Here is a 23,065-nt window from a genome sequence, read left to right as displayed (position 1 = left end):
ATTACTTTCTGGGCGACCCTCGTAGGTATGTATGTATGTAGGTGTGTAGGTATGTAGGTAGGTTGATAGATAGATAGATAGATAGATAGATAGATAGATAGATAGAGACATAGATAGATAGATAAATTAGATATATAGATAGATATATAGATTAGATAGATAGATAGATAGATAGATAGATAGATAGATAGATAGATAGAGATAGGTAGTAGATAGATAGATAGATAGATAGATAGATAGATAGATAGATGATAGATATATAGATATATAGATGGAAGGATGGATGGATGGATGGAAGGAAGGAAGGATGGATAGATAGATAGATAGATAGATAGATAGATAGATAGATAGATAGAGGCAATTTCAAAGAATGTGGGAAGCAGAGAACACACACTGTGAAATAATAGAAAGAATGTAAAATAAATAGTAAGTGCTCTTAAGGAAACTGTACCAAAAACAAAGAGAACAAGAGAACACTGGCCAAATGAGCGGCAAACAAGTTTATTTCCTCCACCTTAAGTAGAAATTCAAAGTATTGCAATCCCAAGAGAATGGGGAAAACGGCTCTAATGCATTTAGGACCCAAAACCTCTATCGTAACAACTATAAACTGCCTTGGAAGCAATGTTTATTTTCTAAATTAGTTTTATTTAAAAACTGAGGTTTTTTTTAAAAAAAAGAAAACATACCTTCCTGTCACTAGGAAGCCTTTTGTAAGGCAGATCGTTTAGGTTTCAAGAGACAACTCTACGTTCTGGCTTCAGAAACGTTATTTCCAGCTCTAATCAAGTCAAATGGTATTCGGTGTTTTTACATTTTCCTCCCATTTATTTCTTTTTAAGACCCATCGTAAAACCGTCTTCTTCCTCCTTTTCCTGGCTCGGTTCAGAATATAAAATTACCTTTTCCTTTTGATTACTTCATTTCTGACCATATTGCTCAATTTCTTGGCCCAGTTTGAGGTGAACTTTGGGCTGAGCTCTTTTGTTGGCTCGGGAGAAGTGGATCTTATTTCCTGCTTCCAGTCTCTTCTGTGGTGACAACTGATGGGAACTCAGAACCTCTGTCAAATTTCAGGATGTGTGAGAAGTTTATTTTGCCTGCATTAGTTTGATTGATATCCGACCTTGCTATCTGACTGGTGCCAATGGAGGTCTTTTAAAAAAGTTTCAAATACCTATTTTGTTGTTATTTGGAAGGTTGAAACCAAAAGAGACTTCAAGGATGTTCTACAGCAGTGATTTTCAACCTTTTTTGAGTTGCGGCACATTTTTTACATATACAAAATCATGGGGCACATTGAGCAGGGCGGAGTGGGGGGGCTAAAAAAAGTTTGGACAAAAAATTTATCTCTCTCTTCCTCCCTTTCACTCTATTTCTCTCCCTCTTTCTCTCTCTTCCTTCCTTCCCCTCTCTATCCATCCCTCTTTCTCTCTTCCTTCCTTCCTCTCTTTTTTGCTCTCTTTCTATCTCTCCCTCCTTCCCTGCCTCTCTTTCTCTCTCTTGCTTGCTTTCTCTCTCTCTCTCTCTCTTTCTCTCTTTCTCTCTCTTTTGCTTTCTCTCTCTCTCTCTTTCTCTCTTGCTTTCTCTCTCTCTCTCTCTTTCTCTCTCTCTTGCTTTCTTTCTCTCTTTCTCTTGCTTTCTTGCTTTCTCTCTCTCTTTCTCTCTCTCTTGCTTTCTTTCTCTCTTGCTTTCTCTCTTTCGCTCTCTCTTGCTTTCTCTCTCTCTCTCTCTCTTTCTCTCTTTCTTTCTCTCTCTCTCGCTTTCTCTCTCTCTCTCTTTCTCTCTCTTGCTTTCTCTCTCTCTCGTTTTCTCTCTTGCTTTCTTTCTCTCTCTCTCTTTCTCTCTTGCTTTCTCTCTTTCTCTCTCTCTTGCTTTCTCTCTTTCTCTCTCTCTTGCTTTCTCTCTCTCTCTCTTTCTCTCTTTCTCTCTCTCTCTTGCTTTCTCTCTCTCTCTTTCTCTCTTTCTTTCTTTCTTTCTCTCTCTCTTTCTTTCTCTCTCTCTCTCTCTTGCTTTCTTTCTTTCTTTCTCTCTTTCTCTCTCTCTTGCTTTCTTTCTCTCTCTCTCTTTCCCTCTCTTGCTGAGCTTCGCGGCACACCTGACCATGTCTCGCGGCACACTAATGTGCCACGGCACACTGGTTGAAAAACACTGTTCTACAGGGTTTTCCACCTCTTTCCATAATTTGGAAATGCAGATAGATGCCAATTGTTTTAGTATTAGTTTTAGTATTGGATTTACATGATGTTTTATATTATCGTTGTTAGCCGCCCCGAGTCTACGGAGAGGGGCGGCATACAAATCCAATAAATAAATAAATAAATAAAATAAAATTAAAAAATTGTAAAAGGAACTAAGAGTGGATCTGCACCAACAGTGTTAACAGTAGAGACCTGTAGACTGCACGAGTCAAAAAGAGGGCTGTGAAAATATTGACTGACCCCTCGCATCCTGGACATAAACTGTTTCAACTCCTACCCTCAAAACATTGCTGCAGACCACTGCACACCAACACAACTAGACACAAGAACAGTTTTTCCCCGAACACCATCACTCTGCTAAACAAATAATTCCCTCAACACTGTCAAACGTTTTACTAAGTCGGCACTACTATTACTACTGTTTTTTTCTCATCATTCCTATCACCCATCTCCTCTCACTTAATGACTGTATGACTGTAACTTGTTGCTTGTATCCTTAAGATTTTTATTAATATTGATTATTTCTTCATTGCTTATTTGACCCCTATGACAATCATTAAGTGCTGTACCTCATGATTCTTGACAAATTTATATTTTCTTTTATGTACACTGAAAGCATCTGCACCAAAGGCAAATTTCTTGTCCAATCACACTTGGCCAAACTATTCTATTCTATTCTATTCTCCTTAAGAAGTCATAAGCTCCAAAGAGTATACAGTGGTCCCTCGATTTTCGCGGGTTCGAACTTCGTGAAACGGCTATACCACGGTTTTTCAAAAATATTAATTAAAAAATACTTTGCGGGTTTTTTCCCTATACCACGGTTTTTCCCGCCCGATGACGTCATACGTCATCGCCAAACTTTCATCCACCATTAATAAATATTTTTTTTAATAAACTTTAATAAATAAACATGAGTAATAATCTAAATAGCTGCTAAGGGAAGGAGAAATTGCAGTTTAGGGGTTTAAAGTGTTAAGGGAAGGCTTGTGATACTGTTCATAGCCAAAAATAGTGTATTTACTTCCGCATCTCTACTTCGCGGAAATGCGACTTTCGCGAGCGGTCTCGGAACGCATCTCCCGCGGAAATCGAGGGAACACTGTATACGAAGAACCTGAAGACCTGAAAGAGACCACCAGTAACACGAAATCTGAAAGAGGCATTTATTCTATCCCTAAGAATCAAGCCAAAGGAAGAAAAGGAAATAATTGGGTGGAAGACCATTCTATTCAGCTGTCTTCCATGATTATGGACCCTCCCGGAACTATACTTCAGCTGGATGTCGACAACTGCCAGAGAGAGTATTATATTATTGTTCTGGGTGGGTAAGAGGGCACCGATAGAAGGACAGTTTAAGATTTGGCTCCGTTCTTCTTAAGCAAATCTTCTAGTCAGATAGGCAAAGCCACCTGGCAGAAATGTAGTTTATGTAATGCTGACATCTGAAAGAGGCAATTTTATACCAGCTCATGACTTCTGGGTATGCGAAAGTCTCTCTCTCTCTCCCTCTTTTTTTGCTACGCCTACCATTTGTCAATATTTATAGTGGCAACAACAAGCTGTGTAAGAGTATTTACATTTACAATTGGTTGCAACATTGCCTTTAATCAGAGCTACAATGACTGTGTACATTGGAAAGGGTAAAGCTAGATGCAAAGTTTATTTTCTTTCTTGTTTTGTTCCATAAAGGCAATTTAGCTTCTTATCCTACTGGCAACGGTTCTCTTATTACGTCCCTCCCCAAAGGAAGGGGCTGCAAGTTTTTTTCTGTCTCTCTTTTTATTTTTTATTGTTTAAAAAAAAATGCCATCCAATGCCCCGCAGCAAATCCTAAACCTTTTCCACCCCAAAAACTAAAATAGGAAACCATCTTCCCCCTTTTTTAATGAGAAACTCAGATTAGGAGCATACTCAGAACAGCAGCCAAAACAGGCCTGCTGAGGAATAAGATGGAGCTTTAAATATAGGAGGAGGAATCCTGCACCAAAGTTTAAAGGAAGAGGATGCTTATCGGATCAAAAGCAAGCAAGAAAGCAAAGCCTTCAGATTTAGGGCCAAAGAAAATAAAGCAGGTTTGATGGATGCAGGAAAACCAGTTGGGAGGAATTTTTAGGGGCCAAGCTGGCCCTTAGCGAACAAAGGGCTCACTTTACGACCGACAGAAGAAAAGGATTTAGGGGTAGTGATTTCTGACAGTCTCAAAATGGGTGAACAGTGCAGTCAGGTGGTAGGGAAACCAAGTAGGATGCTTGTCTGCATAGCTAGAGGTATAACAAGCAGGAAGAGGGAGATTATGATCCCGCTATATAGAGTGCTGGTGAGACCACATGTGGAATACTGTGTTCAGTTCTGGAGACCTCACTTACAAAAAGATATTGACAAAATCGAACGGGTCCAAAGACGGGCTACAAGAATAGTGGAAAGTCTTAAGCATAAAACGTATCAGGAAAGACTTGATGAACTCAATCTGTATAGTCTGGAGGACAGAAGGGAAAGGGGGGACATGATTGAAACATTTAAATATGTTAAAGGGTTCAATAAGGTCCAGAAGGGAAGTCTTTTTAACAGGAAAGTGAACACAAGAACAAGGGGACACAATCTGAAGTTAGTTGGGGGAAAGATCAAAAGCAACATGAGAAAATGAGCCGCCCCGAGTCTTCGGAGAGGGGCGGCATACAAATCTAAATAATAAATAAATAAATAATAAATAAAATATTATTTTACTGAAAGAGTAGTAGATGCTTAAAACAAACTTCCAGCAGATGTGTTAGATAAATCCACAGTAACTGAATTTAAACATGCCTGGGATAAAGATATACCCATCCCAAGATAAAATACAGAAAATAGTATAAGGGCAGACTAGATGGATCATGAGGTCTTTTTATGTCGTCAGTCTTATATGTTTCTATGACATGTCTGATTCGTTGAACAAATGCTGCAAAAAAGGCCACGAAACCAGTTCAATCCTGCACTGACTCACTTAAAAGATGATTGTGATTTATGACTGTGGATGTGGGGGAGACATCCACATGCGGCAGGCCTGTTTTGCCCCCGGTGGAATCTGCTGATGAAGGCTCCTCTGACCAAGAAGACATGAGTGACAAGGAGGAGAGTGTGGCAGACAGCTCAGGTGATCAATTATCTAGCTCCTCCTTGGATTCAGAACAAGAGTTAAGGATACAGCCACGCATGCGGAGAGCGATGCATGGGCAACAACAACTGAGAGATTATTATCAAAGAAAATGAGGCCACCTGTGGTTGGGTGGGGCTGTGGTCATTAGTGAGGCTGCTATAAAGAGCAGCCTGTGGGTTTGGCCATTGTGTAGGATTATCTGATTGTTGTGTTTCGTGACTGTTTTACTGACTTTGCCCTTTTTTGTGCTGATTTTCCCCCCTTTGAAACTAAACCAGGGCAAAGTGTGTTTCACTTTGTGAAAGAAGAAGGACTGTGAATTGCCTCACAGCTGCAAGATAAGTATCACAGAACTGATAAGGGACTTGTACAAATTACCAGTTTGTTTGGAGACGAGGGCTCTTTGCTATACCAAAAGAGGGCTTGGTTTAAGTGAATTTTCATTATAAAGAACATTGTTTTGAATTTTCAAACGTGTGTGTGTCTGAAATTTGTACCTGTGGATTTTTGGGAGGATTCTACCAGAGAGCCCGACAGAACAGAAACTTATCAAAGGGAGACCCGATCTTGAATTAAGGAGAAACTTCCTGACGGAACAATTAAATCGATGGGAACTTCTTGCTTCCTGAAGTTATGGATGCTCCATCACAGGAGGTTTTCAAGAACAATCATTTGACTGGGATTGTATAAGGTCTAAGGTTGCACTAGAAGACCTCTAAGGCACCTTCCATCCCTAGGACTCTATGTTTACTATTTATTTATTAATTGGACTTATATGCTATGTTCTATAGCTTTTAAATGGAGCCTCGCACAATCCTGTTACTGGTTCACTGAAACGGTTAAATTCCTATTCCTTTGTAGGAGCTGCAGACCTCAACAGCTAAAGGTACCAGAGTGGGACAGGCTATCCTACACACAAGACGTACCCTGCTCTGATGTTCTGGGTGCAAATCTGACGGACAAACTTCCATCCCGATGAAGGACTTACTTTGCTTTGTACGGCGACTCACAGGAGACATTTTTGGACTCCATCCCGTTCTCGAATTCCTTTGCCCTAAGAAGAAGAGTGGGAAACATCAGTTAGGGCAGGAATCACCAAACATTTGGACCTCAGGGACCATTATATTCATAATTTTAAATCCCATGGACCACTAGAATGATTTTTTTTTTAAAAAAGATAAAATAGTATTTAGTGCAATATAAAAATGCAAATAATTTTTCTGCAGGCTACCAATGTTTTCTCACGGACCACCAATTGGTGACCACTGAGTTAGGGTTATAAAGCACATTATGTGCTGGGTATTTATTTCCATTTACCATTTTACCTCCTTCTTACTCTCCCTCCGCCACCCCATATTAACAAGGAAGTAGAAACATTTATTTATTTATTTATTTTGTTGGATTTATAAAACAAGTAGGATGCTTGGCTGCATAGTTAGAGGTATAACAAGCAGGAAGAGGGAGATTGTGATCCCGCTATATAGAGCGCTGGTGAGACCACATTTGGAATAATACTGTGTTCAGTTCTGGAGACCTCACCTACAAAAAGATATTGATAAAATTGAACAGGTCCAAAGACGGGCTATAAAAACAGTGGAAGGTCTTAAGCATCAGACCTATCAGGAAAGATTTGATTAAGTCAATCTGTAGAATCTGGAGGACAGAAGGAAAAGGGGGGACATGATTGAAATGTTTAAATACGTGAAAGGGTTCAATAAGGTCCAGGAGGGAAGTGTTTTTAATAGGAAAGTGTTCACCAGAACAAGGGGGCACAATCTGAGGTTAGTTGGGGGAAAGATGAAAAGCAACGTGAGAAAATATTATTTGACTGAAAGAGGAGTAGAGGCTTGGAACAAACTTCCAGCAGACGTGGTTGGTCAATCCACAGGAACTGAATTTAAACATGCCTGGGATAAAGATATATCCATCCTAAGATAAAATACAAAAAATAGTATAAGGGCAGACTAGATGGACCATGAGGTCTTTTTCTGCCGTCAGACTTCTATGTTTCTATATGCCGCCCCTCTCTGAGGACTTGGGGTGGCTTGCAACATATAAGTACAAAATATAAAAACAGATTCAAATACAAAGTCCAATATTAAATTATTTGTTTGTTTGTTTGTTTGTTTATTAGATTTGTATGCCGCCCCTCTGCGAAGACTCGGGGCGGCTAACAACAATAAAAAGACAATGAAAACAAATCTAATATTAAAAATAATCTAAAAAACCCCAATTTAAAAAACCACTCACTTGGGTTTTTTAAAATTAATTTAAAAACCCAATTAATCTAAAACTAGCGGGTTTCTTGAAAACCTTGGTCAATTTGAAAGTAATTTTATCCCGCCAAGCAAGTGTTTTGCCATTCCCAATCCTGCTTCAGTTTCATTCATCAGGTGGCAAAATGTTGGAAGTTTTTATAAGCGGCAGCCAGCCCAGCCATCACACATACTACTACCGGAGAGATTTAAAACACTTTCAATATGAAAACAAGCAGCTTAAGGGCACTTCAGAGACTAACGAATGTATCAATTCATAAACAACTGTAAATTACAGTATTGGATTTATTCTCTTAATACCAGATGGCAATTTGCTCATTGTGAGAAAAAGAAAAATGTTTTTTTAAAAAACCCTCAATGATTTGCATTTCATTAACAGTTTGTAACAGCCATTGATGCAACCGTAGAGGTTCCCCCTGCAAACAGGAAAGATATTTATGAATGGCTGGTTACATTTTGGGGAAATGTAAACCGGAATTAGCACAAACCAAATGGGAAAAAAAGAATTTGGGTTTATCTTGGAGACTTGCCACAGTGCCTGAGTGAGGGGCAACTGTTCCCTGGACAGCACTTAAATTTTCTTTGAGCCAAAAATGGGTATAAAACACACCAGCCCATCAGCAACTTAAAAAATAGCCTTAGCAGACCTAGTAAAAATTAAATTTAGCTGGGCTAGGGAATTCTGGGAGTTGAAGTCCAAAGGTCTTAAAGTGGTCAAAATTGGACCACTTTAAATGGAGGCCGGCCATCAGATATTCCTTTCTGCAGGGTGTCCAGGGGTAAACATTTTGAAATTCCCTGATCGGTCCCTGACATTTCCCTGTAACTTGCAATCTAGTTAAGGCATGATCGCAGATGACATCATACCAAATGGCTACGCCATGGAGAAATATCGGTAGCTAAACGAAGTAAGTTGTTGCCAGTTATGCTCATTTTTGCTTGACTCTGTCAGGCAGCACGGTCTGTTTTTTTAAAAACATGATTTTTCCCTGACTTTTAAACATTTTAATACAGTTTGTTTTTCCCCCTGATTTATTCCTTTTTTCTCCATGAATTTCCTGATAATTCCCTGATATTTCCAGAACCACCGATTTCCCTGATAATTCTCCGATTTCCCTGTTTTCCAGGTTTGCTGGACATCCTGCTTCTGGTTTTTTTCTTTGCCATTATAGATCTAAGATTCCCTGGTAAAAGAATATCAGTTCATCAGATTTACCTGTCGGCTCCAATACAGGAAGCCCTCAATTTACAACGGTTCATTTAGAGACCGTTCAAAGTTAAAACGGCACTGAAAAAAGTGACTAATGACCGTTTTTCACCCTTACGACCGACCGTTCAACCTGCCCATTGTCACATGATCAAAAATCACTGACACCTGACTCGAATTTATGACGGTCACAGCATCTCGGGGGTCACCGGATCTCCTTTTGAAACCTTCTGACCAGGAAAGTCAACGGCTAAGCCAGATCCACTTATCGGTAGCAGTGTTTTGCTTAACAACGGTGAAAAGAATGGTTGTTAAAAAGGCAATATTTTGCTTGGCAATTGTCTCGCTTAGCAACTGAAGTTTTGGGCTCAGTTGCGGTCCTAGGTTGAGCCACCAGTACTAGAACCGACTTGCTAAACAGCCCCTTCAAACAATATTCGCAAGGTTTCTTGATCCAACTCACAGGAGTCGTAAGTGAGGCTTTAATCTGTAATTCGAGAATGGCCCGGATCTCGGGGTCTTCTTCCTTTGATGTTGTAGAAGGAGCTGGGTGGGAAACAAAGGCGAAATCGCCCCTCTTATGTGTTCCTCTTTGACATTTGTGTCCCTCAACCGATGGGGTACGCTAGACAGACTGACGTGGGCGGCTAAGAAGGGAGACGCTCCGGATACGAAAAGCTTTTAAGGCCGGGATAAAAAGACTGGAGCTTTTCCTAAGAGGAGAAAGGAAGAATTCCGAAGCAGACGCGAGGGGCTCAGCCAAACAAGCAGGAAAGTTGATTTTCAAGTTTGTCTCAATACAGCAAGAAGTTCCACCACTTCTCTGCGCTTGGCAAATATTTATCTCCCTAAATACATGCCCTGGGGATATTGTCTCGCTGGCTTATGTTTTCCATTCCTTCCTTGATAACAGCGTTTTGATTAACCCATCAAACTGAGTGACGGGCGTTGTAGGAGGGAGGCGGTGTGAGTTCAGTGTGTAAAATCAGAAGACGTTGGTAGCCCAGTTTCCAGCTAACACATTTGTTAAAAAACACAAGCATTTGTAATCTATGTTTAAAACAAGACCAAAAACACTAGGATATTCCTGCTTCGCTCTCCTGGGGTAGCAAGAATTGAAATCCAATATTTTTTTGAGAGCTTGAGGTTGGGGAAAAAATTGGTTGTGCTATGAATCACTTCCCTTTGTGTTACAAAGTCTTACTGAATGTGGTAAACAAAAGCTCTATCGGGTTCAGTGTGCTGGAAAGAAAAAAAGTAAAAAATATAAAACCCAATACATGAAACTATCTGGAAAATAAATCTTAACGCAAAATAGTCCATGCCGTAAAGATGCCATTCAAAAAGGGGGAACATCTGCTATCTCGATCCACAGCAGAGTAACGAAATGGCTAAACTCCAGAAAGAACACCCGAGAAAAATCTTTAAAGAAAAAAAAGAAGAAGGAATTTGGTTATTATATATATTGACTGCGGCGAGAATTCTATACGTGCAAAAATGGAAAGATACGTTAATTCCCACAATGGAAGAACGGATGGAAAAATTGATGGAGCTGGAAGATTATGGCAAAATTAACTGTCTTAATTAAGGAAAAGAATGCAGTTTTGCTTCTACTTAGAAACAGCTTCTGAACTTTATGCTACAAACAAAACAAAAAAAAACCCAAACCAAAAAGAGAGAGGAAACTTTGATTTTCAATTTTGATGATTAGATTACGTTTATTATAGAAATGGCTATTACTTACTAAATATGTAAAATAAAACGTTTGAGGTTATAATTGTATTTTGTGTTTGACGGCAACGAAAAAAGTTAACCAAATTCTGCTAAGCTGTATGCAAAATTAAGCAAACTTTAACTGCCCAATGATGATGATGATGATGATAATAATAATAATAATAATTATTATTATTATTTATTAGATTTGTATGCCGCCCCTCTCAGAAGACTCGGGGCGGCTAATCCAGCACAGATTGCGATATACAGTGTTCCCTCGATTTTTGCGGGTTCAAACTTCGCGAATAGCCAAAGCACGGTTTTTAAAAAAATATCAATTAAAAAATACTTTGCGGCTTTTTTCCTATACCACTTTTTTCCCCATCCGATGACGTCATACGTCACCACCAAATTAATAATTTTTGCAAATAACAAAAAAAATAATTATTGTTAATAAATAATTATGTTTATAAATATCAGGATCACTATTTATTTATTTATTAGATTTGTATGCCGCCCCTCTCCGAAGACTCGGGGCGGCTATTATGCACGCCGCCCAGAGTCCGTCAGGAGTTGGGCAGTCTATAAATTCAATGAAATAAAATAAAATAATAAAAATAAAAAGCAAAATGATGATTCAACAGGGCTCTTTTACCCTGCCGGAATTTTATTGCTGAGTCTGGATTTTGACTAAGTGGAAGGAATCTAACAAACCGTTTATAAAGTCTAGGCCGAAGCATGGATCATCTCCATCGGAAACCTCCAATCTCCGAAAGGATGACAACCCGCCCGACTGTCATTTTTTTAGCCTGTTGACAAATGGCAGGTCTGACAACTCACTTTCCCCCTTTTAAGATATTTCTAACTTTCTCCGTGGTGGCAGGCAACAAAATTGATTAGATCCACCCGGGGATTTGACACTCTGGCCGACGAGCTTCTATTTGTTGATTACTATTGATTTTCTTTGATACTTCATTTTAAAAATCAATAGCCGGGAAGAAAAATAGGCCTGGTTTTAGACGTACTTAAACCTGCTATTGTGCGCTGGGAGAGGGCAGGGTTTTTGGCAGCGCTCTGCCATCCAATTAGGAAGAAAGCTCTTAACAGGTGAAAGGCAGGGGCTGGATCAATACGCCGCTTTCTTTCCTCAATCAGAGAAAGTGGCCATAAATTAGACTCATCAGTGCGATTTTCAAGATGTTCCTAGAGCAAATAACTTCAAAAGGGTTTTGCATTTTTTCCCTAGACTTTCACAGCAGCTTTTCTGAAGGGCACGAATAAATAAATTTAACCCTTTTCATGCAAAAGAATGAAATAAATTTTAAGCCTTTTTGTGCAAAAGAACGAACAAATGTCTTTCATCTATTTATCTACCTATCTACCTATCTATCTATCTATCTACCTACCTACCTACATATCTATTTACCTACCTATCTTCTATTTCATCTATCTATCTATCTATCTATCTATCTATCTATCTATCTATCTATCTATCTACCTACCTACCTACCTACATACATATCTATTTACCTACCTATCTTCTATTTCATCTATCTATCTATCTATCTATCTATCTATCTATCTATCTATCTATCTATCTATCTATCTATCTAATCTATCTATCTATCTATCTATCTATACTATCTATCTATCTATCTATCTATCTATACTATCTATCTATCTATCTATCTATCTATCTATCTATCTACCTACATATCTATTTACCTACCTACCTACCTACCTACCTACCTATCTAATCTATCTAATCTATCTATCTATCTACCTACCTACATATCTACCTACCTACCTACCTACCTACATATCTACCTACCTATCTTCTATTTCATCTATTTTACCTACCTATGATCTTCTATCTATTATTTATGCCTGTCTCTGCCTGTCTATCTCTTTGTTTGCATGAAAAGGCTTATGGTCATTAAATTAATAATAATAATAATAATAATAATAATAATAATAATAATAATAATAATTTATTAGATTTGTATGCCGCCCCTCTCTGAAGACTGTAAATTAACTGTGGAAGACTCTCTCTCTCTCTCTCTCTCTCTCTCTGTGTGTGTTTGTTTCCAAAGCCAATACCTTGAGTTCATCCGTGCCTTCAATTTCTTGGCTTTCTTTTTCGTCCTCTGCCTCTCTTCACCGTCTTTCCCGGGCTCGGAGGGAACCGTGTTTTCTACCACAATGTCCACAATGTATTTCTTTAAGGACAAATGTTCCTAGAAAAAAAGGAGACAGCAACGGGGACACTGACAAGATTGCACCCCACTCTTGCTTCTGCCCCTGCACCAGTGTTCCCTCTAATTTTTTGGGGGGGTGGACGGAAAAGTATAGTGTCTGAGCGGCAGTCCCTTCGGGACTGGGCGGCACAGAAATAATAAATAAATAAATAAACAAACAAACAAATTAAAAACCCACCCTGTTTTGACTCAGAGAATTTCAAAATAAAATACTGTACTGTGTGTCTATAACAGTGAGCTCATAATAGGGCAACTCTATCAATATCAAAATGCCACTTAAATAGTTGAGCTAGTTTCAAACTAGATTTTGATTTTCTTTCTTTCTTTCTTCCTTACTCCCATTCTTTTTCTTTCTCTTTTCCTTCCTCTCTTTTTTCTATCTGTTTCTCTCTCTTCCTCTCTTCCTCTCTCTCTCCTTCCCTCTCACTCTTTCCCTCTCGGCTTCTGGGCAGGTTTGGAAAACTCTTGAGTTGATGATGATTTTTAAATGAGCGATTGCTCACTGTTCAGCTTAGAGGGAACTATGCCCTGCACCCTAAAAAAAATGAGAAACCTACCATTCAAAAGCCACATGGTATTAAAACTAGTAGATGTTGGAATATATATTTTGTTTGCAAGAGCCCTGTGAAGCCGTATGTAAGTCTAAGTGCCATCTTCCTTCCTGCCTTCTTCCCTCCATCCCTCTACTTTCCTTCCTTCTTTGCAGGCTAGCTTTGTCCCCATTCTGGAGTTTGATCCTGACCCCCTCAACTCAGTTTCCAAATTCAGTAAAATGAGGACCTAGAGCAGTAATGGTGAACCTTTTTTCCCTCGGGTGCCGAAAGAGTATGGGGGCGCACTATTGCACATGCACGAGTGGCCACACCCATAATCCAATGCCTGGGGAGGGCGAAAACAGCTTCTCCTGCCCCCTCGGAGGCCCTCTGGAAACGGCCTGTTTCCTAAATTCTGGTGGGCCCAGTAGGCTCGTGCTTTGCCCCCCCCCCCAGGCTCCAAAGGCTTCCCTGCAGCTGGGGAAGGGTAAAACCGCCCTCCCCCACCTCCCCAGAGATTCTCTGGAAGCCAAAAAAAACCCTCCCGGAGCCTTTGTGCGAGCCAAAAATCAGCTGGCCGACACACACATGCACGTTGGAGCTGAGCTAGGGCAATGGCTCATGTGCCAGCAGATATGGCTCTGCGTGCCACCTGTGGCACCCTTGCCATAGGTTCGCCATCCCTGACCTAGACTGTTGGGGCCCATTGGCTGTCTCTATAAATTCCTTTTTTTTTTTTACATAACATGGCATAAATAACCATAAAAAGGAGCTACATTTGCTCCACTCAGTGTTGAAGTCTTCTTAATACAAAAAGGAAAAATTAATTATAGTTTAGATCAATTCATGCCTTTACCAAGGACCAGGTATAGGCAGATCTGGATATAATGCCATCAAACATCTGCATATCCAGGTCCTTGGTAAGGACTCAATAAGCAGACAAAAATGCCAAACCCAATTTGAACATCTGGTTGACTATGCAAGGAGTTAGGATGATGATGATGATAAGAACAACAACAATAATAATAAAAAACTAGGATTTGGTTTCTATGCCGTGATCTTTGTCAATAGAATTGTCTCACAATCAAGACAAGTTTTGTGGTTCGGTAGGGAAACCTTGTCTGGAATTGACCTCTGCAACGGAGTTATTTCGGTTATGCGCCAGGCAGCTCTTGCCCATTCGGGGCTTAAAACAAAAATGTGTCAAAGATCAAGTGTATGTTATCCGGAGTGTCAAGTGCAGGAGGCTAAAGGTGAAATTTCATTAGGTCAGAGGTAGTATAAATAAAAATCTTATACATCAGAGAAGAAGGGTCATTTAATACGAAGGCATCAGAGGTGAAAAGCAATAACTTTAAGTAGGAAAAGTGCATCCACCTAGAGGTGCCTCCATTGATTAAAAATAAAATGGGGAGCAGAGAGAAGTAAAACTACGCTGACTCAACCGCATTATTTATTCCTGTATTTCGAAATTTTACGCTTAAGTACGCAAATCATAAACGTTGTCGTTCCAGAGGGATATAAATTTTGCCCAGAGCTGTACGTAGTTAAGAAAGACCAAATTATATTAGAATTTATCATAATACTTTGCTGACTGTAACGGATGAAAACAAATTAACTCAACAAACAACAGGGAATTTCCAGAGTCCAAGCAAAATAGGGGCACATTCAGAAAAGGCACCAACAAGCTCTCAGGGGAATTAAAAGATTTCACTTCTGGGCTCTGGGTATGTTTTTCTTATTGCTTATTTGTACCCTGTGGCAATCATTAAGTGTTGTACTTCACGATTCTTGACAAATGTATCTTTTTCTTTTATGTACACTGAGAGCATAGACACCAAAGACAAATTCCTTGTGTGTCCAATCACTCTTGGTCGATAAAGAATTCTATTCTATTCTATTCTATTCTATACTATTCTATTCTTGACAAATGTATCTTTTCTTTTATGTACACTGAGAGCATAGACACCAAAGACAAATTCCTTGTGTGTCCAATCACACTTGGCCAATAAAGAATTCTATTCTATTCTATTCTAATCTATTCCATTCCATTCCGATCTTTGGGCAATTGGATCAGGGCTGTGCCAACATAACGACCCTTTCCTGTTGGATAATAAAATGGAGGGGAAATATAGAGAGGAGACTTACCACTTCTTCATCGGAGAGTTCTCGGCCTTGGATGCTGCTGTTTTCTCTCACGGCTTGTTGATGTTTCTTCCCCTTAATGTGGCTGAAGAGATACACCTCCGAGGAAATCTGGAAAAGGCGCGACATCGGCACAGTTCATTCATGCCGAAACGTGAGAAAGCCAACCCGACAGGTCATAGAAACATAGAAGACTGATGGCAGAAAAAGACCTCCTGGTCCATCTAGTCTGCCCTTATACTATTTCCTGTATTTTATCTTAGGATGGATATATGTTTATCCCAGGCATGTTTAAATTCAGTTCCTGTGGATTTATCTACCACGTCTGCTGGAAGTTTGTTCCAAGGATCTACTACTCTTTCAGTAAAATAATATTTTCTCATGTTGCTTTTGATCTTTCCCCCAACTAACTTCAGATTGTGTCCCCTTGTTCTTGTGTTCACTTTCCTATTAAAAACACTTCCCTCCCGAACCTTATTTAACCCTTTAGCAATGTTTTGATCGTGTCCCCACTTTTCCTTCTGTCCTCCAGACTCTACAGATGGAGTTCATTAAGTCTTTCCTGATACGCTTTATGCTTAAGACTTTCCACTATTCTCGTAGCCCGTCTTTGGACCCGTTCAATTTTGTCAATATCTTTTTGTAGGTGAGGTCTCCAGAACTGGACACAGTACTCCAAATGGGGTCTCACCAGCGCTCTATATAAGGGGATCACAATCTCCCTCTTCCTGCTTGTTATACTTCTAGCTATGCAGCCAAGCATCCTACTTGCTTTCCCTACCGCCTCACTGCACTGTTCACCCATTTTGAGACTGTCAGAAATCACTACCCCTAAATCCTTCTCTTCTGAAGTTTTTGCTAACACTGAACTGCCAATACAATACTCAGATTGAGGATTCCTTTTCCCCAAGTGCATTATTTTACATTTGGAAACATTAAACGGCAGTTTCCATTGCTTTGACCATTTATCTAGTGAAGCTAAATCATTTACCATATTACAGACCCCTCCAGGAATATCAACCCTATTGCACACTTTAGAGTCATCGGCAAATAGGCAAACTTTCCCTTCCAAACCTTCCCCTATGTCACTCACAAACATATTAAAAAGAATAGGACCCAGAGCAGACCCTTGTGGCACACCGCTTGTAACCTGACTCTGCTCAGAATAAGTTCATGATTAGTCCAGTTGCTACAGGGGAGACGTCTGATGGACCCGGCTGGCAAAAGGGGAGCTGGTTCTCCACTGCCCTTTGCTGCTTTTCTCCAGGCCAGATGTTGAGATGTCCCTTCCCAATTTGCACCCTTCGGAAGGGAAGAAGCTTCTCAGATGGGAAGTGAAAAGTTTCCCAAGGGAAGGAACGAGAAAGTCCAGGTTCCATGATATCCTGGATGAGGAAGGATCCCTATCGATATTGAATCAGCCCAGCCCAACTGGCCAAGTTCAAGGCCTGACACATCTGGAGGAGGGTGTCAACTGGGAAGGGATGCCTGAACATCTGGCTCAGGGAAAAGCAGCGAGACATATCTTCTCCTCTGCAGCAGAAGTGCCTTGTCTCAGGGGATCTCTGCAAGGAAGAAATGGCAGGGAAGATCTACTCTCCCCTTTGAGTGACCCTCATCACGAAGGCAACATCGAGAAGGAGCCGCGGTGGTACAGGAGCTAGAATGCAGTAGTGCAGGCGACATCCGCTGAATGCTGGATGCCTGCAGTTTGGCAGTTTGGGTCTCACCAGGCTGAAGGTTGACTCAGCCTTCCAGCCTTCCGAAGTTGCTAAAATGAGGGCCCAATTTGTTAAGGGCAAGAGGCTAATTCTGTAAACCACTTAGAGAGTGCTGTAAAAGCACTGTGAAGCGGTATATAAGTCTAACTGCTATTGCTATCTTCCTTCCTTCCTCTCCCGCCCTCCTTTCTCTCTCCCTCTGTTCTTCCCCTCCTGCTTTTCATCTTCCTTTCCTTCTTCTCCCTCCCTCCCTCCCTCCCTTCCTTCCTTCCTTCCTTCCTTTTTACAATGCACTATTGCAGGCTAACTCTGCCCACAGTCTGGAGTTCGATCCTGACTGGCTAAAGAGTGACAGCCTTCCATCTTTCCAAGGTGGGTAAAACAATGACCCAGATTGTTGGGGGCAATAGTCCGACTCTGCAAACCGCTTAGAGGGCTGTAAAGACTGTGAAGTGGTATATAAGTCTGAGTGCTATTGCTCTCTGGACACAGGTCAGGAGGCCTCGAGGGCAAAGGCCCGCTTTTGTCTCAAGAGGCCAGTAAGAGGGAGAGAGTCCTACCACAACGTTGCAGAGGGAACACTGCTTCTTTCGCTCGTAGGGGGTGAGTTTGGGCGCGTAGTCGGTGCTGGCGTGTCTCCCGCTGCTTAATTCGGCGGCTTTTTCTTTCCGCTGTTCGATCTGCTCCAGGTGTCTCCGGATGCTCTCATCGTGCTGCGTGCGATCGAAAGAAAAAAGGGGCGCGTCCCCCGATTTATTGCAAGGTTAACAGCAGGCCCGACAGAGATCTCCAGGCTGGCGGTTCTCAACCTTGACTTCACCCCTCCCTTTAATTACCTTGTGTGGTTGCAAACCACGCCCACACGCCCTTTGCTTCAAGCCTTTGCAGACCCCTTGGGACATGGGGGTCCCACCCCCGGGGCTTCACAGATCCCAGGTTGAGAACCACTGCCGCCTGTGACTTCATGGAGGCGTCTTTCTAGTCCATACCTTCAGCTGGATCTTTTTCTGGAGCTCTTCCATGGCCTCTTGCTGGGCTGCGGTCAGAGCAGCTAATCTCTCTTCCCGATCTCTGGGCAAAGAGCAGAGGAAGGGGAAAATTCATGGCACCAGACCAGATTATCTCAGGAACTGCCTTCTGCTGCACAAATCCCAGCGACCAGTTAGGTCCCACAGAGTGGGCCTTCTCCGGGTCCCGTCAACTAAAGAATGTTGCTTGGCGGGACCCAGGGGAAGAGCCTTCTCTGTGGCAGCCCCGACCTTCTGGAACCAACTCCCCCCAAAGATTAGAATTGCCCCCACCCTCCTTGCCTTTCGTAAGCTGCTTAAAACCCACCTCTGCCGCCAGGCATGGGGGGAATTGAGATACTCTTTCCCCCTAGGCCTTTACAATTTTATGCATGGTATGTATGTATGTCTGTTTGGTTTTTTGTTTGTTTTTTGTTTATATATATATTAATGGGGTTTTTAAAATCATTTTTAGTATTTATTGGATTATTATTGTACATTGTTTTATTACTGTTGTTAGCCGCCCCGAGTCTCCATAGAGGGGTGGCATACAAATCCAATAGATAGATAGATAGATAGATAGATAGATAGATAGATAGATAGATAGATAGATAGATAGATAGATAGAATGAATGAATAAATAAATAAATAAATAAATAAAATTAAAGGATCAACGCCTTTTCAGGAGTAGCAAAATCCAGAAACTCATCTTGTGTGGGCCTCCTTCCTTCCGTTCATCCAGTAGATCTAACATCCTCCAATGTCTTTATATGTGTGCCTCTTATTTTCTAGGGCCAAGCCCATTAAATGCATTTGTTTGTTTTATTTATTCATTGGACTTTTATGCTGCCCCTCTCCGAGGACTCAGGGCAGCTTACAACATATAATGGAACAACATATAACACCCTAAATCCAATTAATTTGAATTTATGGTCTAAAAAGCCCCCATACCATAAAAAGACAGTGATTCCCATTCAATCGACTTACTCACAACACATTTGTCAGTCGGGGGGGCTAGAGTCTAGTGTCCCCAAGTCTGGCGGCATAGATGAGTCTTAAGACTCTTGTGGGAGGCGAAGAGGGTGGGGGCAGTGCGAATCTCCAGGTGCTGATAACATAGGGCCGGAGCCCCCACAGAGAAGGCTCTTGCCCTGGCCCCCGCCAAACGACATTGTCTAGTTCAGTGTTTCCCAACCTTGGTAACTTGAAGATATCTGGACTTCAACTCCCAGAATTCCCCAGCCTCTGGGAATTGAAGCCCATGCATCTTAAAGTTGGCAAGGACGAAAAGCACCGACCAAAACTCCTGGGTTGGCATTAAATAAAAACTGGAAGGAGCTCACGGCAGCTACCTGGCTCGTTCCCGCGCTGCGTCTTCTCGGGCTTTCTCCTTCTCCTGCCTCTGCTGCTCGATCCGAGCTTCTTGTTCCTTCCTCTTCATTAGCAGCTCTTCCACCCGGGCCTGACGCTCCGCTTCCAATGCTCTCTTCCGTTCCTAGAGAGGAAACGATTCACGGTTAAATGTGGAAATCCTACATGGTTTGCACAATGATAGAAAGGAGAGAAGGTTTGGGAATGGATGGAAGAATGGTTGGATAGGGGATGGATGGTTGGATGCAAAAAACTAGAAAATGGCTGGATGAATGGACAGACAGGAAGGCAAACAGATTACAGATAGTTGGTACCCAGATAGGTAGGTAGATAGATAGATACAGATAGATAGGTAGGTAGATAGATAGATAGATAGATGATAGATAAGATAGATAGATGATAGATAGTAGATAGATAGATAGATAGATAGATAGATAGATAGATAGATAGATAGATTAGATAGATAGATGATAGATAGATGATAGATAGATAGATAAATAGATAGATGATAGATAGAGAGATAGATAGATTAGATAGATATACATAGATACATAGATAGATAGATGATAGATAGATGGTAGATAGATGATAGATAGATGGTAGATAGATGATAGATAGATAGATAAATGATAGATAGATAGATAGATGATAGATAGATTAGATGATAGATAGATTAGATAGATGATAGATAGATAGATAGATAGATAGATAGATAGATAGATAGATAGATAGATGAGTTCTACAACTCCTTCTAGCTTTTATGAAGTTAAGGGTTACCTGGACAGCTTCGTCGCGGGCTTGCTTCTCTTCCTGCCTTCGTTGGCGCTCTTCCTGTAATTCATTCAGTCTTTGCTCGTATTCTTTCAGTTTGGACAAAACGTCGTGGCGCTTATTCTGGGCCTCCAGTGTGTTTATGAAGGCAATTTCATTCACCTGCCAAAGAGGGAATTGGGGACTCTCGATAAGCACACTGAAAAATTGGGATTGGAGCAAAATAAAACGGCAAACACTTTAAGACAGTTATACGTCAATCGGTTATGGGAAATGAAGTAATTTGGTTAACTTCAAGTTTCAAGTTTAACTGGATTTGTATGCCCCCCCTCTCTCCGAGGACTTAAGCATGATCGGCTGGAGAATTCTGGGAGTTGAAATCCACCCACCAACACAGCTTAGCTGGTTTCTTTCAGACATTTCCCCACTCGACTAGCAGAGAAAAATTGATGATATGGGAATGAATGAAGTGACCGTTAGATCTCTGGATCTGGAGCTCCTGGACAGACACCTGATGGATCTCTCAGCAAAGAACTGCGCTCAAGTCCTCTACCACATTGTCAGATTCAAGCAATTTGTAGAACGCAAACCTTTTTGTGCAAACTGTCCCCTAACTAAGGACTCTTGTTTCCTGAGAATGAATTCACTGGCTTGGGATGGAGATAACACCATCCCAATGCACATGTTTTTTATTTTATTTTATTTTATTTTATTTTATATATTTTATTTTATTTTATTTATTTTTATTTTATTTTATTATTTTATTTTATTGCATTGCATTATTTTATTTATTTATTTTTATTTTTATTTATTTTATTTATTTTATTTATTTTATTTATTTTATTTATTTTACTTATTTTTATTTTTGTATTTTTTTGTATTTTTTGTATTGTATTGTATTGTATTGTATTGTTTTATTTTATTTTTATTTATTTTTTTATTTTATTTATTTTATTTTTTTATTTTATTATATTTTATTTTATTTTATTTTATTTTATTTTAATTTGTTTGGATTTATATGCCGCCCCTCTCCAAGCACTCGGGGCAGCTTACAATATATAAAAAGAAAGCAATACAGTATAATAGCCTAAATCCAATTAATTTAAAACTAAATGTACGAAACTATGATCCCCAATTTTATTAAAAAACCAACCATACCCACTCAGTCAACAACTAAATATGGCATTCTTCGGCCAGGGGGCTAGGGGTCTAACGCCCCAAGCCTGGCAGCATAGATGAGTCTTAAGATTCTTGTGGAAGGTAAGGAGGTGGGGGCAGTAGGATCTCTGGGGGGAGCTGATTCCAGAGGGCTGGGGTCCTAACAGAGGAGGCTCTTCCCCTAGGCCCCACCAAGCGACATTGCCTAGTTGACAGGTCCTGGAGAAGGCCACTTTGTGGGACCTAACCGGTTGATGGGACATGCAGCAGAAGGCGGTCCCACAGGTTAACCTGATCCTACGCAGCTTCTGCTCTGGCAATCTCACGCTACTCAACAGAGCCAACAAAACGTTTGCCAGACCAATCCTTGAATACAGTTCATCTGTCTGGAACCCATACCACATCTCGGACATCAAAACCCTTGAAAATGTCCAAAGATACTTCACCAGAAGAGCCCTTCACTCCTCCACTCGAAACAGAATCCCCTACGAAAGCAGACTATCAATCCTAGGTCTAGAAAGCTTAGAACTACGGCGCCTAAAACACGATCTAAGTATTGCCCACAAGATCATATGCTGCAATGTTCTACCTGTCAATGACTACTTCAGCTTCAACCGCAACAACACAAGAGCACGCAACAGATTCAAACTTAATATTAACTACTCCAAACTTGACTGTAAAAAATATGACTTCAGCAACCGAGTTGTCGAAGCGTGGAACTCATTACCTGACTCAGTAGTGTCAACCCCTAACCCCCAACATTTCTCCCTTAGACTATCCACGATTGACCTCTCCAGGTTCCTTAGAGGTCAGTAAGGGGCGTGCATAAGTGCACCAGTGTGCCTTCCGTCCCCTGTCCAATTGTCTCTCCTTATCTCATCTATCTTTTCTTCCTTTCAAATATGTTCACCTATACTTTTATATCTTTTCTTCTATTCTTTTCTTTACTTATATTATTATATATCTTTCTCTTCAATGTGTATTATGTATTGGACAAAATAAATAAATAAAAGAAAATAAATAAACAGGTAATCTGTCCTGATAGCATGTAGGGCTTTAGGGACTTCCTAAGCAACTGGAAAGGGGAAAATATCCCCAAAGAAGAGGAAGTTATTAAAAAAATATTAGATTGCGCTGAAATGGATATGACGACAAGGCGGTTAAAAGATCAAGAAGAAACAGAATTTTATGAGATATGGAACAAAGTGTATATATGGATAAACAAGAAGAAATATTAAAAGTAAAAATAAATAAATAAACAAATAAGAGAATTGTATTAGTAGAGAGATGATTTAAGTGTTATGTTAGAATTAGTAGGGATAAGATTTAAGAGTTATCCTAGAATTTAGTTTATGTATGAAGATTTATTATAAAAAGTTAAACAAATTTATTCTTTTCATTTAAAGTACTGTAATAAGTTGACTTTAAGCATTTTTTTGAATGTATTCTTTTTTCTGTATTGAAATTTTACTTCTAGAATAAGCGGGGAAGATACAACCCCATTTCTATGTTAAATGTATGTTTGTCAGTTTTGTCTATTTTAAGAAAATTAATAAAATTTATTGAAA

At 40.3% G+C, this 23,065-nt stretch overlaps 1 protein-coding gene across 1 annotated transcript in view; it reads right to left on the bottom strand.

The window, feature by feature from the left end:
* The window catches only part of SCAPER (S-phase cyclin A associated protein in the ER), a 120,554-nt gene that overhangs the window by 61,636 nt on the left and 35,853 nt on the right, over positions 1–23,065 (bottom strand). Inside the window, exons 16-22 of the mRNA XM_070762292.1 lie at positions 20,346–20,501; positions 19,550–19,692; positions 18,180–18,261; positions 17,751–17,903; positions 15,473–15,580; positions 12,634–12,770; positions 6,326–6,391 (exon numbers count right to left, since the gene is read on the bottom strand). Coding sequence (XP_070618393.1) covers positions 6,326–6,391; positions 12,634–12,770; positions 15,473–15,580; positions 17,751–17,903; positions 18,180–18,261; positions 19,550–19,692; positions 20,346–20,501 — 845 coding nt within the window. The remainder of the gene's footprint in view (positions 1–6,325; positions 6,392–12,633; positions 12,771–15,472; positions 15,581–17,750; positions 17,904–18,179; positions 18,262–19,549; positions 19,693–20,345; positions 20,502–23,065) is intronic.

Source organism: Erythrolamprus reginae, chromosome 10, assembly GCF_031021105.1.
Source record: "Erythrolamprus reginae isolate rEryReg1 chromosome 10, rEryReg1.hap1, whole genome shotgun sequence".
NCBI classification, from domain to species: domain Eukaryota; kingdom Metazoa; phylum Chordata; class Lepidosauria; order Squamata; family Dipsadidae; genus Erythrolamprus; species Erythrolamprus reginae.
Note: the sequence above shows the minus strand (reverse complement) of the source record. Positions and strands in the feature narration are given on the sequence as shown.